This window comes from Pholcus phalangioides, unplaced genomic scaffold (genome assembly GCF_987345545.1).
Source record: "Pholcus phalangioides strain wild (caught in Gottingen) unplaced genomic scaffold, Ppha-v1.0 ptg000011l_1, whole genome shotgun sequence".
Classification (NCBI taxonomy): Eukaryota; Metazoa; Arthropoda; class Arachnida; order Araneae; family Pholcidae; genus Pholcus; species Pholcus phalangioides.
Window position 1 is genome coordinate 14,134,348 of NW_028301604.1, and position 19,579 is coordinate 14,153,926.

The 19,579-nt window shown below is 35.7% G+C and overlaps 1 protein-coding gene across 8 annotated transcripts in view; it reads right to left on the reverse strand.

Moving 5' to 3' along the window:
- LOC149080092 (transcription factor 12-like) overlaps window positions 1-19,579 on the reverse strand; it is a 165,408-nt gene that overhangs the window by 39,995 nt on the left and 105,834 nt on the right. For 6 of the 8 annotated variants that reach the window (XM_089239081.1, XM_089239080.1, XM_089239079.1 and 3 more), the window contains 4 exons: window positions 18,602-18,835; window positions 13,312-13,390; window positions 9,318-9,403; window positions 1,390-1,449 (listed from right to left, as the gene is read on the reverse strand). In XM_089239081.1, the coding sequence (XP_089095207.1) occupies window positions 1,390-1,449; window positions 9,318-9,403; window positions 13,312-13,390; window positions 18,602-18,835 (459 nt within the window). The remainder of the gene's footprint in view (window positions 1-1,389; window positions 1,450-9,317; window positions 9,404-13,311; window positions 13,391-18,601; window positions 18,836-19,579) is intronic. The other 2 variants (XM_089239083.1, XM_089239082.1) reach the window with 1 other exon arrangement.

Genomic DNA, 19,579 nt, shown 5'->3' on the forward strand with positions numbered 1-19,579 from the left:
TAGCAAAAACATACATTTCTAAGAATACAAGAATAAAAACGTGCTTGCCCAATATAAACAATCCACCCCAGGAAGCACATTCCTCTAAGTCATATCACCCAGAATTAGCCCCTATACACATGTCGAAGGATGACAACACCCTGGGGTTCAAACGGAAAATTGAAGCAGGCGCACTGCACATTAGATATCCCTAGAATCCCGCTCTCTTGAAAAACCAATGTTCCATAAATGAAACATGCATTTTTGAATGCACGTAGCTCTTTAACGTTTAACAGTACAAAGAAACTAATTGATTTACTTTGATTGATATATTAAGTGGTAGAAACACACACAATATAATTTTCAATTTACTTCAAAATTGAAATTTTGGCAAATTTTAATCCAAATAAGGGGTTGTTCAAGTATTACATCATCATCGATGGGGGGGGGGGTTCCATTTTGCTGACTTTTGTTGACAAGGGGGGGGGAGGGGGGAGGTTTGGATAATGCTTACGTCAGCAACCACCCTTTATGAAAATATGAGTTAGGATTCAGAGGGGCACAGCTGATGACGAAAGTTTGCTGACAAGGAAGGGGGGGGGGGAAAAGGGGGGGGTCAAAAATGGCTAAAAATTTGCTTACGTAATACTTGAACGGCCCCTAGGGGGAAAAATGCCCAAAAAATGTAAAATTTCAAAATTCCATCAAAAATGTTTATATCAACCTGAAGTTTCCAGATTTATTTCAAAAAATACTTTGAACTCTCCTCTGTATACGATAAAAAACCGGAAATGTTTGAATTAATTTTTATCTGATATTTTTGTAAATAAAAACTATGTTCCATTTATGGAACATTGGCCTTTAAACGGTTAAAGATTGAAAATAGTAAGATTTTTCAATGTTTTATAAATAGAAAAAAATTTAACTACACTGACTATAGAACAGTGTTTCTCAACCCTTTTTGAGGTAGTCCAGTAAATTAAAAATTTCTATCAGTTAAGAGCACAGTTCCAAAAATATTACTTGCTCCTTAGAGAAATTACAATGAATTACCATATTAATTATACATTATTTATGTGATTAATATAACTAACACAGTCTTTCTTCTGAGTTATTAAACCACAGCTCAAAGGTACACGAGCAAGGTTAGTTATAGTAATGTGGCGTGCGTGCGCGCAGGGGCTTCTTAAAACCTAACATTATAGGCACCATGACTTGAAAAGTGATAGACATAATAGCAAGGTCTGACTGAATGAACTTGGTCGAAAAAAAATTGTTAAATAACTTGATAACTTGAAAAAAAAGGAATAACTGTAAATATGAATAACATGTAGGTTGAAGCTCATGCACATAAGAAAGATGGGCTACTAAAGAATTGTATGCAAAGTTCGAAAAGAAATAATACACTACCTCAGCATGATCTCTGAGAATATGTATGGCTTCATCAAGTCTGTCTTCAAGTCTAGTTTGCTATAAATCAAAAATAACCCAGGCCAAACTAAGAAAAAAAATCAATAGAAATTGCATGCAAAAATAAACAAGAATAAAATAAATAAAACAATGACAAGCCTGTTCAACTGAATACGAGCCCCCCCCCCCTTCTATCAATTTTTAATGGCTAGAAAATGTTTGCAAATTATTGAAATACAGTGAAACTTGTCTAAGACAGACACTGTATGAGACAGAAACCTGTTTGAACGCAATAGAAAAATAGTCTAATGGATAATTAATGCTTTTTAATTATGGGAATATAAATTATGAGAATATGGGGCCATCTTATGCTTTAAGATGGAAACTGTCTAATGCAGAAACAGAAATTTTTTCTTGGCCAAGTGAAAGTTTTTGTCCTTTGGATGGGAGGAAATAAAGTCCCACTGATCCCCCTTTTTGCTAGGAAAAACTCTTTTACTTCTTAGAAAATGATGAATGCTTATCATTTATCTGAATTGGTTCTGGAAGTAAGGGCTTGAGTGGAAGTGGATTTACTATTCAAAATTCAGGAAAACCCTATTTAGCATTTCATCTAAGATGGAAATGGTTTTTGTTTAAAACACTCCTGTTTCTTGGTAAAATGTTCATAATTGCCATTTAAACTAGTTCGGGAGAGGAATAGGCAAGGGAGAAAATCATTGTTCACAATTTAGCGATTCTGTGTAGAGATGGCGACCAGCCGCGAGAAGCATATCTTGAATTTAAACACAAAAAAGGAGATCACAGAGGCAAGAGAAAAGCAAAATTAAAGTGTTACAGAGATGTAGAATTTTCCTTTCTCAAAAATTATTGGTCATTTATCATTATTGTCATTGTTTTTTAAAAAGTATGCGATTTCTCAATTTTTTATTTTAAATGCCAAAATTTTTTAATTTTTGACAAAAGTTAATGTTTATTCTATTGCTATTCAGGAGAATGTTTTATACTGAAATTTAACTATTAGCGTATTAAATATGCAATTTCAAATGTATAGTAATTCGAAACAGCAAATATGAAAAAATTCAAAATAATATACATCTCTCTGTTTAATAGTTGTCGGTTTATAGTAGTTAAGGTGCTATGCTCAAAATTTTTATATTTTGCTCTGTCTACGCTCTAAGTTTCATAAAATGACAGAAATAATAAATAAATAATATAAATCACTGCATGTGTTTTTGTGTGCACTTTTATGAAACGGAAACCTGTCTGGAACAGAAAATATTTTCAGTCTCTTGACGTTCAGTTTTATACAGGTTTCACTGCGTATATATAAACTGAAGAGCCAAAAAAACTGGTAAAGGCATGCGTATGCAAATAAAGAGATATGGAACCAATCAGAGCACGGCGCTGTGGTCGGCAACGCCTATATAACACAACAAGTGTCTGGAGTAGTTGTTAGATCGGTTACTGCTGCTACAATGGCAGGTTATCAAGATTAAATGAGTTTGAAAGTGATGTTATAGTCGGCGCACGAGAGATGGGACATAGCACCTCCGAGGTAGCGATGAAATTTGGATTTTCACGTACGACCATTTCACGAGTGTACCGTGAATATCGGGAATCTGGTAAAAAATTAAACCTACGACATCGCTGCAGCCGGAAAAAGATCATGCAAGAACGGGACCAACTACGACTGACGAGAATCATTAAACATGACAGACGTGCAACCCTTCCGCAAATTGCTGCAGATTTCAATGCGGGGTCATCAACAAGTGCCAGCGTGTGAACCATTCAATGAAACATCATCGATATGGGCTTTCGGAGCCTAAGGCCCACTCGCGTACCCTTGATGACTGCACGACACAAAGCTTTACGCCTCGCCTGGGCCCGACGACACCGACATTGGACTGTTGAGGACTGGAAACACGGTGCCTGGTCTGACGAGTCTCGGTTCCAATTGCTTCGAGGTGATGGACGTGTGCGGGTATGGACACAACTTCATGAATCCATGGACCCTACATGTCAACAGGGGACTGTTCAAGCTGGTGGAGGCTCTGTGATGGTATGGGGCGTGTGCAGTTGGCGTGATATGGGACCCCTGATACGTCTAGATACGACTCTGACAGGTGACAGGTACGTAAGCATCCTGTCTGATCACCTGCACCCATTCATGTCCATTGTGCATTCCGACGGACTTGGACAATTTCAGCAGGACAATGCGACACCCCACACGTCCAGAATTGCTACAAAGTGGCTCCAGGAACACTCTTCTGACTTTAGACACTTCCGCTGGCCACCTAAATCCCCAGACATGAACATTATTGAACATATCTGGGATGCCTTGCAACATGCTGTTCAGAAGAGATCTCCACCCCCTCTTACTCCTACGGATTTATGGACAGCCCTGCAGGATTCATGGTGTCAATTACCTCTGGCACTACTGCAGACATTAGTTGAGTCCATGCCAATGCCGCACTTCTGCGAGCTCGCGGGGGCCCTACATGATATCAGGCAGGTTTACCAGTTTTTTTGGCTCTTCAGTGTATATCTATCAATGAATTTGAAGTTCAAACCAATAATTCAGAGGAAATACACACACTTTAAGACCATTTTTGTTTGGCAAGTGCAGTATGGATGAGTGTCTAAAAGCATGAATAAATTTACTGCTTACTATATACAAAATTGATATGTGGTTAAAAATTATGAGCGGAATTAAGAATTGAACTTGGAAAACAAAATGCAACACAGTAAAGTATAATTTCATTATTTTATCTTATGGAATAAGAGAAAATTGGACACACAAATTCCAACATTCAGTCCTGAATCATTGATAGTATTTTCGTACATCAGTAGTTGCGATTTACTTTCAAAATGATGAAATTTGTAATGAGAATACATTTCAATTTCAGGTGGAAAAAGTTTCTGGAACCTTATAGGCAGACCAATATAATGTTTGAAAAATACTTCTCAGTAAAAATGAATAAAATCAAATGCAATGAAATGAAAATGCACATTCTAATAAATGCGCAGTGAAAAAGAATCTTGTGGTCTGATAGATCTTGATTTATTCTCAACCTCATAGAAGCAATCCCACTTTGAATGTTTACTGCAATTCTTGCTAAAGGCAGTCCAATAAATTATTACAGTATGTAACTTTTTTTTTATCCAGACAGTGTAATAAAAAAAATAAAGTTGTGAAAAATAATTGTACCTTTAATTAAATATCAAGATTTGAATTAACCTCAAATTATTAGTTTTTGTTCATATGAATGTCAGGCTTAAACAGTTATTTCTGTAGTCATATTAAAACTTGAATTTTATTTTTTTTGCAAAGAGAGAAAGCTAACACCTGAGTCTTGGTGAAAAACATCAGTAGATATGTTTTTGTACAATACAAAATTCAAAACAATATTTAGGTTTTTATATCAAATATCATTATAGAAATGTCACACAGCAGTTTCAAAAAGGTTTACATAAATGTTGATAATGAGGTAATTCATACTTCATTTCAGAGTTTAACCCTTTGCGCAGCAGAATAGAGATCACTAAACATACTGTAAAATACCACATATTTTGAAGTAGTATTTTTTCCAATTTTCCGCAGATGCAAAGTGAGGAGCAAGATTGGCAGGTTTTTGACACCTGGCAGTTTTTGACAGTTTAAACTGTCACATCAAAAACTGTCAAAAACCTTAACTATTGCTTTTCGATATAAAAATTCCCATTGAAAATGCACACGTTAATTGTATGTAATGTTTAAAGTGACTATGTTATACAAAGAATAAATATTTAACATGATTCTAAAATAATTTTCTACTCTACAGAATTATTTTGGACAAAATATATATGGTTTTTTTAAAAATAAAATATATACAATTTGAATAAAGTATAGCATAAACCGTGAAGGGAAAACTATGGAATGATTTGACATTCCCTGATTCAAGATGATTCTTGACCTTCCAAAATTTCTTCAACTGCTTATGTATGTGCCATGATATAAACCATCTGCTGTACTCTTTTTACAACAAATAAATGTTTACAAAAGTTTATTACATCATATATGTAATGTTCATTTCTGTTATTATTAAATTACCTAGATAATCACTGAGATACTCTTATTGTGCATAACATTAAAATATATCTAGTGATCAAAATACTAAATTGTAGAACTAAAATGTCATTTAATTTGGCAATGCTAGCTTGTACATGAAGCTTAAGAAACTCCTGTAACTTATCCTTAGTCAAACTTAGTTATACTTCTGCACTATGATATGGTATATTTACTAGCATTTATAATGCAATGATTTTTCAATTGAAGCTGTATTTAATTTTAAATGTGCAAAACAAATGCTTTGGGTATCAAGTCCTGTCGGCTCTGCTTTGGTTGAAAATACTCTTTAAAACTCTGTGAATTTATAAACCCTGAGCTCTAAGAAATTTTTAGATGAAAATAAATGAGTTTAATTAGTGTATCAACAGATTCTGTGTGAGAATTTTTACATGGAATAAAATTTTGGGCAGATCAGAAAATTTAAAATATCAAAATAGATTCTCAGTAATTATAATTCCGAATATGAAACCCTTTAATCTACACTGGTGTAAGAATTAAGAGAATTTGCAGACTTGGTCGATTATCTCTAGAACTACTGTACTGCGTAACACTCCTTGGAGTCGGAAGGTATGAAACAGCGGTTGCAGAATAAACAAAAAAATGGGTTAATAGGGGGTATGGTCCCCTCTTACAGATATACAAATCTCGCAGCATGATTTCATACTTGAAATAAGGCAGTTTATCATTTCCTGTGGCAATTGGCCCCACTCGTTCAGCAACGCTGTTTTCATTCCCTGGATGGTTCCTGGAGGGGAGTTGTGAGTTGCAATTGCCCTCCCCAGAGCGTCCCAGACATGCTCTATAGGGTTAAGGTCTGGAGATCTGGCTGGCCAATCCATCCGGCAAATATCCTCACTCTCTAGAAAATCGTCGAGCAGAAGAGCTTTATGTGGCCTCGCGTTATTGTCCATTAAAATGAACTCAGGGCCAACTGCACCCCTGAAAAGGCAAACATAGGGCTCCAAGACCTCATCCCTATACCTCACACCAGTCACAGTGCCTCTTTCAAAGTCATGGAGAGATGTGCGGCCATCCAACATGATGCCTGCCCAGACCATTAAACCTCCTCTGCCATAATGGTAGATTTCGCGGACATTGGAGGGTAGGTAGCGGGTCCCTGGTTCTCTCCATATGAATGTAGGGCGAGAATCGGTGCTTAGGCTGAACCGGGACTCATCAGTGAAGAGAACGGTTGCCCATTGATCCATACTCCAATCACTATGCTCTCTGTACCATGATAAACGGATTCTCCTGTCCGTAGAAGTGAGCGGGACGCAAACAGCAGGTCTTCTTGCAAACAACCCTCTCTCATGAAGTCGTTTGGAAACAGTCACCCTTGATACACGGGTTCCTGTGGCTGCATGCAAGTCACGAGAGAGCCGAGAAGCTGTAGCACTCCTGTTACGCCTCGCTATAATCGACAAATGGCGATCTTCTCTGGCCGTCGTGGCTCTTGGACGACTTTGCCCAGGCTTTCTCTCGATGGATCCGGTATCCTGGAACTGTTTCCATAAGTTACACACGCCGCTGGGCGTTAACTGAACTCTCTACAAATCTGGACTTGAGATTGGCCTGCTTCTAGCCTCCCCACAATTCACCACCTCATTCCATCATCTAAACGTTGGTGGTTACTCATTTTTACTGTTACAATTTGAAATTAACCGATTGCTGCAAAATAACACTAAGAAATTCGCCGAGGTGTGCTAGCGAACGAAATGCGTCTTAACTTACGGGCGCTTATAAAGCCTGTTTCTCTACTGGTTCAGCCTACACACACGTGTACACTTTGTAACAATAGTTGGGAACCTTTGGGGAATTTGCCAAACCTGCCCCTATCTCTTATTTTTGAAACATGTTTATATAGTTGTAATTGTATAATCTTTAATAGAATTTGTTATGTTATCTTACCTTTTATAACCACTGCACGGTTGATTTAATTAGTCGGTAAAATGTGCGATCTTGATCACATCGCCATTTTTAATTATTGTTGTTGCCATTCTTATTTTTGTGAAAGTTCCTATAAAAAATCTATTGTCATTTATTTATGTAAATTAGATGTTGTATTTTCCTATTGGTTGTGCTCTGATGTGTATTTTTCTGAGATGGTCGGTCCCAGGAGTTGGATCGTTCCGTATTTCCTTTTATAGGCATAAATACACGGAGCCACGTCGCATTAGCTCGCATTCGTCCTCGCCTTTCAACTCAGAATACATCACTTTAGGTGAAGGTGATCGCCTTTGGGTGAGTCATCTGAAAAATGAAATAGTTTGTCTCACTGGTGCTTATACATCGCCATCTGGTTCCGGACCCATCATGCCACGTCTCTAGTCAATCGTTGTCATCCCGGTTCCTGTCATCGTTCCTCCGCCCGTCGTATGGTTCTGCATCAATCATCGCTTCCGATCGTCGTCTCGGCCATTGAGTTTGCAGCTCTTGCTGCCACGTGAGCCTTGGATCATGACCTTCCGTCAAGGTCGATGAATGGTTCCGCATCAATCATTGCTTCCGATCGTCATTTCGGCCATTGAGTTTGCAGCTCTTCCCGCCACGTGAGGCCTCGTCTCGGATCATGACTTTCCGTTCAAGGTTGATGACGTCACGGCTTGTGTGACCCGATAATGATCGTCAAACTCCTGCAGTCGGACTAGATTGATGAGACAACGGACTTGCATTGGTGTATGGTATGAAAATTGAGAAATAATTCTGTTATTCGTAACCTATTTAATTGTTAAAGAATTAATAAATTTACTTTTGTTAAAAACTAGAAATTTCTTTGAAATCATTTGTCTTTCTCCTTTGTGTATCGATTGCACCGATTTCACCAGACCAGAATCCTGGGTAGATATGCTGGGTTGTCGCAGCTTGCGTATTTGACGTACAAGATTTGCATTTTTGTCTAGAAGCAGTGATTTTACATTCAGTTCAGTTCTTTTCACGAAATTCGATAAAATATGCAAATTCTCTTAATTTATTTCACCAAAAGTGTTTTTTTATTTAGTATATCTATCAGGTTAAAAAAACTATTTGACAACATTGACAACAAGTTTTTACTGATTTATAGTTTCTGAAGTCCAAAATCTAATTCTCTGATGCCCCTATCATACATATTATGAATAAGCAGCTCTATTCCATTGAACACAGGTAATCAGTAGCTTAGATAAAATGAACCACAAAACTATATTTTATATGTTCTACACTCTTATGTTGAAAAATTCAAAATTACAAATTATAGTTAATATTGTTTTAATTATTGTAATAAATTAATGTTTAAAAATAAATCATTGTAATATGCAAAAAAGTAATTTTTTTATCATGTTACAAATACAAATACAACGCCACAACAGGCAAATTGCCCAACGAGGTGGCTGACTTAAGAACATCATGGATCCCCGAGCCATTCCTTGGAGGCCCATATACCTATTGTGTTCAAAACAGTATCAAAAAGCATTCATTTAGGTTTTTGATGGTTTTCGACAGTTTAAACCGGTTTTTGACGCTTGTCATGTCAAAAAACCCACCCTGGTGAGTATAGGGGAAAGTGTTCTATTGGGAAATTAACTTTACAAAATATATTTGGGCTTGTTGATACTATGTGATATATACTATGTAACATGTTGATACTATGTGATATATACTATGTAACATGTTGATACTATGTGATATATACTATGTAACATGTTGATACTATGTAACATAAGGAAAAAAAGGAGGCTTTTAAGGAAGTAAAATATTTCCTCAATGCTGCTGGGAGGGTTAAAAAAAATAGCCAACTAGTATTTATTTCAATCATTGCACATTTCCAAAATTCCTGACATACCAAAGGAAGTAATGTAGCTCTTTCTGCATACCCAGCTGACTGAGAAGGGGCTGTATGTGAACTGCTACGGGACCAATGCGTTACGCCTGTAAAAACAAATACATGAAGTGAATTAATACAGTATAGTATGACACAGCAAATACTTTTCAATAGCACAAAAAACAAATTTCCAAGGATATAGATTTCTTGTGATCCATGAATCGAAAAAGTGATAGATATATCCAGCTTAAAAATGAAAATAATAAAAGCAAATTTCAAGCAATGCCAGAGAAAAATACATTGCTGGAAAATCAGTTCTCATTTACATTTTTTAAATTATTTTTTTTCATTTGCTTATAAAAAAAAGAGTTCCTGCAAAGGACTTGGATTGGTGACTCATACAACGAGTTTGCAGCACTTTCACATCATCATCATGAGGAATATTTTGATTCTCAAAATTTTAGAAACCACCCAGGAATTTATTCACTTGTTTTAGAAAATGACATCATCATGAAGGAATTATCAGATTGTGTGTATGTGAATGAAATTAGTAGGAAATACAAAGTAAGGTGGGACATGCCAACGATCAGAAACACAGTGATTGTGCATGGCTGAGCTTAGCAATAGCGCGCGCACACACACCTCTTAACAGTTAATGAAGGCATATAAATAGAGGGCTATTGAGAAGTCAGACAAGTTTTCTATCATTAACAGTAGGCTTAAAATGTTTTTTTTTTAAACCGAGCACAACTCAGGTCTATCGCCATAGGTAATTTACTACCTAGCAAGTTGTGCCGGAAGTGTAAGTGTGTGTACCTAACAGTCTAAGTGCGTATCTAGTGTTGTGTATGATTTTCAGTACTGCCATCTATAAGGCTTAAAATTTGTTCAATATGAATCGATGCGCCAAAAGATTGATGTCAAAAGATGCAATACAAACAAATGGCAGTTTGGATGGGGACATATCATCGGCCTGTGAGAAGAATTCTCTTAATGTGACGTTGATGCATGTGTGGGACATAGCGCCACAACAGCTATGTGAGTGTGGAACAATTTACTGGTAAATGCTTTTAAACCGAGCACAACTCAGGACTATCATCATCTATGGGCAATTCACTACCTAGTGAGTTACACCACTCATGAATGTTGTTTTTTTTTTCAAACCGAGCACTACTCAAGTCTATCACCATGGGCACTTTACTACCTAGCGAGTTGTGCCAGAAGTGTAAGTGTGTGTACCTAACAGCCTGAGTGTGTGTATAGTGCTGTGTCTGATTTTTCAGTGCTGCAATCTATATTTCAGAAGTGAAGTGCAATGACTAAATACTTGTACTGTTCGTAGGCCTATTACTCCCTGTGGAAAGACTTTTTAACGGGGAGATCGGCTCACATTTGTGCCTAGAAGTTTGGAACCACAGAAAAACTGCAAAAGTTGAAGATCTGGAAGTGCACACAGTATCAATATTGTCTAAGCAGTCTTCTCTTCACAGCAGATACTAATTCTTACACGACTTGTCTGTTTGCCAGACACATCCTAAATTGGACATGTGTGGGACATGGTCTTCCAGCAACTGTCCAAAAAACTCATTTTCTGCAGGCACTATGAACTATGGGATCAGATACAAGCAGCCTGGTTAGGCAGTAAGATAGAAAAATATTCAATGCTCGTTTTGATTCAATACCATGATGTGTGGCAGATCTTATCACAGTCCGTGTTGATTTCACAAAAAACTAATGTGAATGTACACTGCTCAAAACAATTAGGGGAGCAAGCAAAAAAGTGAAGAAAACCGTGCGAGACAGCCACGTATTGGCATACAATGGATAGTACACGCGTATAAATGCGCAATACAGAAAAAAGACGTAAAAAAATGATATGTAGGTCCGTACGTCCGCCTATGATGATTCCACCCCATACCATCCAACCAGCTCGTCTGTATTGTGACCTTTCACGAACGAATGCGGGGTTATTTCGAGTGCCCCTGTCCCTCCATACCAGAACACGTCGGGTGTCACACTCCAGACTGAATCGGGACTCGTCTGTAAACAGCACTTGGCTCCAATCATGTTGCTCCCAATCTCGATGTTCAGCAGCCCATCTTCTTCGGGCCGCACGGTGGCATGGGGTCAACGGAATGCAGACCATTGGCCTACGTGCATAGAGCCCTCCCTCATGAAGCAGATTACGTACTGTTTGGCTGGACACCCTTCGTCCTGTTGCCAAGAGTAACCATCTTTGCAGCTGAATAGCATTCTCTGTTCTGTTTCGACGGGCTGTTAACCGTATATACCGGTCATCAGTTGCTGTAGTGGCACGTGGCGACCTTGCTCTGGTCGACGTCTAACATTTCCTGTTTCTTAGAATCGATTCCATAGCCTTGCAACAACACTTCTGGCGACTCCAACAGCGTCCGCGACACTACGTTGTGTTTTCCCGGATTCCAGTCTGCCTATAACACGCCATGCCATGGATTCCGGTAAATCATGTTGTTGAGACATCCTCAAGTCACCTTGTCTCAAAAAAAAAATACTGCGCAATCGAATTTCACAGTTACGGCAGTAAAACAGACGTTTCTGCAACATCCCGATTTCTGCCCTTATCTCCTTTTTCTGGTATTTGACGTCATGAACTTTGATTTGCATATGAAGTTTTCTTCTTCTGTTTCCTGCTAGGCTTTAAATTATGGATGATTCATTTTATGTTACTTATCGGTATACATCTTTGCGTAATTTTGTTAAAATCATGTGCTCCCCTAATTGTTTTGAGCAGTGTATTTGCATACAACTTAAATTGAAATATATTCAATAACTTACATTTAAATCCAACAATTCCTCCATGATGTTTCAATTTTCATAAACATGAATGTATCAATAGAGAAGCTAAGTACAAAAAGTAACTAAAAAAACCAGAAGCTTAATTTTTTTTGCAGACTAAACAATACACAGTTGCCACTCAATTTTGCAAACCTCTAATTTAAGTATCAACATGTCTCTATGAACTACTTTTTTCTTTGGTCCATAACAGTATACCATGTCTTTCCAATATATGAACTTTTGATTCTATGAAATATTTGTTCCAGTCAGCTCTAGTTTGTAAAAATAAATGTCAACTGTAGTAGTCTCTCATCACCCATGGCTCATAATAACAACATGCATTTACATATTTTGTGCCTATTAGTAGAACTGCTTTAAAAATGCAATTAACATTAGAACTTAAACGAAGTTGTTAGTTGTATTTTTGCACTCACTGTCAGTATATCACATTTTTTTGTTTCTAAACAAGCATGATATATTGAGAAGTTATTTCACAATCACGTACACAGATGGGAAATTAAATCCGGGGAACAAAAAGAAAGGACATTAGGTTCATACTTATAAAAAATAAAAACTACACAATATATTTATCAATATGATGTACTAACACCCTAACAATAGAAACAGCCAATTTGACGGCAAAGCTACTTAGACATTTGATTCCACCTATACAGCTTCAAGTTTTTCTGTGTTTTTTAAAATAATATTTCCTTCCTATACTTCACAGATTATACACTAAAAACATCTGAATTCCTCACCACTGTCTGACCACACCTGCAGTTTCTTCCCCCTGGTGGGTTTGAATCGAAAGAAAATGCTTTTAATAATTTGAATTGTCACACACACTTATGACCATAAACCCCTTTCATTCTTCAAGGATTTAATTTGTTATTGGCAATAAATATAGCTACCAGAAACTTGCATAATATGGATTATGTGCTGCACTGTGTGGTTTATAAAATGAAATGTTTTATCAAAGTAAAAAAAAAGTTAAATTTGAATGTGCTGACTATAAGCAGCCATGGATTATAGATAGGAAATTACAGTGCTTGCAGAAAAAAATAATGTACTCTTGAATACTAGAAAAATGAAGTGCCATGCTATTACTCAACAGATTTCATCCAAATCACAATAGTTAGTCTACAATCAAATTTTTTTTTCCTTGTCAATAAGAGGTGGATAAAAAAAAGAATGTATTTACCTGACAGGGGAGTGGGGGAGCTTACAGGGGTGGCAGGTGTAGAAGAAAAGCTATTTCCAGGTGGTTCCGCAGAATATATCTATCGGGAAAAAAAGCAAATTACTTTAAATTGAGTATAAATTATTAAAACTATGCAAAACTTTCGTAAAAATAAACCATCACAACTACAGTGAAACCTGTCTAAGACAAACAATGCATGAGACAGAAACCTGTCTTGAATAGAATCAAAAGATATTCTGTTCGATGATTAGTGCTTTGATGTGCACCTTTATAAAACAGAAATCTGTTAAACAAAATATTATTTCAGTCTCTTGATGCTTTGATTCGTACAAGTTTCACTGTATAAAAAAAAAAACAGTCTATACTTTTGATCATCATGTTTTATTAGTTAGAAGACTCTGGGAAACAATGACAGATAATGCAATTTGACTGATTCTATAGTTGAACTCTATTCTGTCTACTGTGTCTACTCCAGGGTTTGACAAATCCAGGTCGCCGTGCAACCAAAAATCGGAAACGACACTCAAAATTTTATATTCAGTGTAACTACAAAATTTGAGTCTAAACACAACACAAAATTTTCTGACTTTATGAAAGCGTGTCTTCCAGCATAGAAAAGGGTCATCAAGTTCCAGAAGAAACGAAAAAATACACACGCCATAGCTGCCAATTTTGAGGAATGAGAATTAGGGACATTTTTGCACAGATCCAAATTCTGCACAAAAATGCATATAAATGGGATTTTTGGAAACCAATACAGGGATTTTTCATCAACAAAAGTAAAACTAGAGATTTTTCCACCTCGCAAAAATTTGACATCATTCAAGCCATTGTCGATTAGTACCAAGTCGCCAATTATTGCCAACCAGTAAGTTGAAATGGAATCTTAATTTACCCGTCATTATTATTTTCATATCAAATCACACCAACAAAATCACCATCAGGCCGAAAACCGGACACATGATCAAAGCATATAAAAGTCATCTTGCCAATTTTGGATGAATTGACATTGGCTGTTTGGCAAATTTTATCTTCCCTCCTCCTAATTGATTTTTTTATTTGACACAATGGTGAAAATTTACATCATACTTAATGGTGTCATTTCGGGAATTAAAAAAAGAAATGGCCATTTTCACAGGAAAATTATTTAGGAATATCTCCCCAAAAGTAAGAATTTTTTGCAATCACGGTAGAACGTTTTTATCGAAAACAAAAAGCCTTACTTAGTTCATTTGAAATTAAGAGAGTGCCTCCAGGTTTTTCAATTTGTCAAGCCCTGGTCTATTCTTAATGCTATCTAACTAGTAATACCTAATCTAAGTCTTAGAGATATACTACCAAATGACAAAATGTTTCAAATGTTGTCACAGATCATTTTGGAAGCCATTTAACACTGTAGCACAGGGCGTGTCAGAAGTGAAATAGAAGAAATAAAGCACACATCATTACTTACAGTGTTGATAATCACGTGTACCCTATAGATTTTTTGTTAATCTAGTCATGATTAAAAAAAACTTTTCAGAATTATCTCTTTTTCCCATTTGCTTTACTGCCTAGCAGTAGTTAGCATGTTAGGCTTTGGCTGTGCTGGTCTGGGTTTGAATCCTAGTTTGGGTAGAGATATCTACTTACACTAATAAATTCTTTGGACAGATCACATGGTTTTTCCTTGACTGAATGTAAAACATTACATTCTTATTAAAAATTAAAAAGTGGGGGGGGGGGAGTAACCCAGATTCCAGTTTTAGTGAGTTTCTGCTGAAGAAAATTTATGATATACATTAGAAGTCTGTTATAGTGAGAACTCACAATCACAGGAAAAATTGTCTTATAATAAAGTTCTCGTTATAAGTGAATTTCAATTTTTTGCAGTCAAGTTATAAATTTTAGAAAATTTCTGCTATATCTACATTATAATAGTCTTTCAACTAATTGTGTTCAAATATAAGCAAATGAACAGAACTGCCGTGAAATCGATTATTGGTGTCATAGCAAAGTAGATTCTGTAAAATGTTTTTGCATAGAGAGAGAGAGAGAGAGAGAGAGAGAGAGAGAGAGAGAGATAGTTTCCTAGTCCATCTCCAAAAGAATTAGTGGACTGGCCAAAGAATTAAAATTCTCACTGTTTGAATCTGTGGCAGGGTTGGGTTTTTGACATGACAAGCGTCAAAAACTGGTTTAAACCGTCAAAACTGTCGAAAACCGTCAAAAACCTAAATGAATGCCTTTTGATAATGTTTTGAACATAATAGGTATACAACATGATGAAAAACTTACTTTTTGGCATATTACTATGTTTTATTTTTAAACATTAATTTATTACAATAATTAAAACAAAATATTAATTATAATTTGCAATTTTGAATTCTTCAACATAAGAGTCTAGAACATATAAAATATAATTTTATGGTTTATTTATCTAAGCTACTCATTACCTGTGTTCAATTTCTAAGTGGATTAGAGCTGCTTATTCAAAATATGTATGATAAGGCATCAGGGTTAGGTTTTTGACCCCAGAAACTAACTCGGTATTAAAACTATCAAAATCTTACTGTCAATGATGTCAAATAGTTTTTGTTAACTTGATAGATATATTAAATAACAAAATACTTACTTTTATTTAGATTAAAGGGTTTTATATTCAGAATTATAATTACTGAGGAAAAATATATATTTTGATATTTTAAATTTTCTGATCTGCCCAAAATTTTATTCCATATAAAATTTCTAACGCAGCATCTGTTAATGCACTAACTAAACTCATTTAATTTTTCCTAAAAATTTCTTAGATCAGGGTGATTAGATTCTTAGATTCACACAGCTTTAAAGAGTATTTTCAACCCAAGCAGAGCTGACAAGACTTGATACCCAAAGCATTTGTTTTGCATGTTTGAATACAGCTTCAATTGGAAAACCATTGCATTATAAATACTAGTAAATGTAGCATATCATAGTGCAAAAGTAAGAATAAACCAAGTTTGACATATACAAGCTAGCATTGCCAAATTAAATGACATTTTAGTCCTACAATTTAGTATTTTGATCGCTAGATATATTTCAATGTTATGTGCAATAAGAGTATTGTTTTAAGTATCAGTGGTTATCTAGGTAATTTAATAATAACAGAAATCAACATTACATACATGATGTAATAAACTTTTTTAAACACTTATCTGTTGTAAAAAGAGTACCGCAGATAGTTTATATCAATGCATATATATATAAGCAGTTGAAGAAATTTTGGAAGGTCAAGAATCATCTTGAATCAAAGAATGTCAAATCGTTCCACAGTTTCCCCTTCAATGTTCATGTTATGCTTTATTCAAATTTTATAAGAAAAAAAAACATATATTGTCCAAAATAATTCTGTCGGGAGTAGAAAATTATTTTAGAATCTTATTAAATATTTATTCTTTGTATAACATAGTCACTTTAAACATTACATGCAATTAACGTGTGCATTTTCATTGGGAATTTTTATATCGAAAAGCAATATTTGAGGTTTTTGACAGTTTTTGACAAAGGTTTTTGACGGAGGGTTTTTGACGTGACAGTTTAAACTGCGGTTTAAACCATCAAAAACTGCCATGTGTCAAAAACCTGCCAACCCTGATCTGCGGCTTTATGAACTTGTACATATTTTTCTGCTAATTAAAAAAAATTAGCACGTTTTATTCAGCCGTTTGAAAACGAATTTGAACTGCAAGTCCAGTCAAATATGCTCTGGCAGTGACCATGGTCTTGAAAAGACAAAAGCCAAATAGAATCGACACATATAACGGTAAGCCTAAAATCTAAAATATGAAGGCGGGCGAGGGGGATGTGACTTTTCTAAGACCATCTTTTGTTAGAAGTACTTCAAGTAATGTTTACAAGGAGCATGCATGATGATAAATGACAATAACGAATGCTTTTAGTTCAATTTTTTAACAGGGGGGGGGGGAAGGAAAAAGAAAAACAGATTTTTCTTGGAGACATTGTTTTAAATGTTATAATGACAGCTTCATCATGGCCATAACTAGGATTTTTGGTGCCCAGGGCAAACATTAGTTTACTGCCCCCACAGCTTTAAAATTCGATAATTTCATAAGTGTTCTTTGTTCCCTCCTAAAATTCTGCCCCCCCCCTAAATTTTGCCGCTCATGGCAGTTGCCCCTCCTCTAGTTCAGACCCTGGCTTCATATTTACTAACTCGCTATATTAAAGTAGTTTTTGTATCTTTAACATTGGCTGTTTGACAATCTTTCCTTGTAAGGCGTCCTCTTTATAACAGACTTTTAATTTAATCAAGGGAAAACCTTTGTGAAAGGAAAAGTGTCCATGATCTGCATCTAGATTATAGAGTTTCTACTGAATTAACATTAAAATTTTTTTGCATAATAAATACCTATATAAAATTATAACAGATGAAATATAAGGAAACCTCCATACGTAGATACATGTGTTTAGGCACCAACCTCCCTTCGCAGCCAATTTTCCTTAGAAAACAATAGACTCAACAGGCAAAGGTGGATTTAGTGACGAGTACAGTGGGCTAGACTTTTGAAGGGGCTTAATCTGCTCTTGTCCATAAGCATAATACTAAAACCACCTCTACAGAAGACAGTCTGTAACTACTTTTCACAAGAAAGAACTGAAAAATAAATATGTTTGTGCTTATTTGGATTACATTTAAGGTCTATTTTTCTGCTTTTTCTTACAGAAAAATGATTCAAATTTTTCATCATGTATAGGACAGCCAAGGAAGTGGATGACCAATTTTGGAGATAAAAAAAATGAGAGTTGATATCCATTTCACAAAATTCTTTGAAAAAAAGGTTGGTTGTGTCCTCCACATGACAGCAAGTTTAGATGTGAATTCAGCTTTGGAAACTCATTACTGTTCAAGATGGTCAACCTGCTATGCAAATTCAAAGTCGTTTTCATATTAATAGGGTATTGTTTGATTTTTCTTGAAAATATTATTTATAAAGTTTCACCTGCGCAGTATGCTTTTAGAAATATACTATAAGCATTTAATGTGACCAATTTTCATGATGGTGGACCTAGAGTACAAGTGATATAGCATGCAAACTCCAGAGGTCACCTCAGCAGGCAGCCACCATTTCAGATCACCAATTGGTTGTCTCTGAAAGGCCTCACTTCTGCTCTAAACAGTTTAACTTTGCTTGACTTTCCAGTATAAATTTAACTCAATTCAATAATTAGTATTTGCTACAGAAAAGTATATTGTGGTTCATATGATGTTAAAAGAAATAATGAAAGCAAAAATATATTTTGAGAAATTTACCGATGCAAGGGCTTTTCCTAGAGTGTCACCAGTTTGTGTAGGCTGAGAGCCTCGATTCACAAGTTCTGAGGAACTCAATGGACTGGGAGATGTTGTCGTTTGACCATAAAGTGGTGAGGCAGATGAAAGGGCCATAGATGATCTATGGCTGGACGGGTCCCTGAAACTAGACATGGGTGGAAGACTGTTTGCCATCAATGATGGGTCATGGTTTGTAGACACTGCATTATAGCCCTAAAAAATGCATAAAGTAACAATGTATCACATATCACATATATCTGCCTGAGAAATTTTCAGTTATCACCCTTCCAAAAGTGTTTGAATTAACAGAAATTGGTTAAAATGTCATATAATAGGTATTTTTCCGATATATATATTGGAATTTACTTTTATCATTATAATAAACATCTTTTTAATTTCTGGTCAGCTTAGGAGGTGGGCGACACATGGGTCCCCATGTTCCCCCTGCAAACGCCTATGGTCTCAATGCATGTGGGTTTGAACATGGGGGGGGGGGTCCCAGTTGGGATTTTTGTCATGAAGGGCAAACTTGATTTTTGTGTGTGTGTGTGTTGTCCCTCTCCCTCCTCTGCGAAACCCTATAGTTCTATATAAAAAAATAGTTTTTTGCATTATGTTTTGAATTAACTTTTTCTATCCCTCATTTATATAACTTTCATATTTATACAAGGTTTATCTTTGCTACAATTCATCACTGTGTATTTTAATAAGAGCTGGTCTGATAAATTGATTAATTAACTTGATCAATCTGATTAAAGTTTGATTAAAAATTTTATTGGAAGTTTGTAAACTAATTTCATTTATTTGACAAAACTGATTAGATCTCTTACATTATGTTCCCACACAAAAAATTTTAGATAAATGACCATATTTAAAAGTATTTTAATCAACACTTTCATCAAATTTTTTGGCATGGAGAGATACAAGACATACATTAGTGACAACCTAAAATTACGG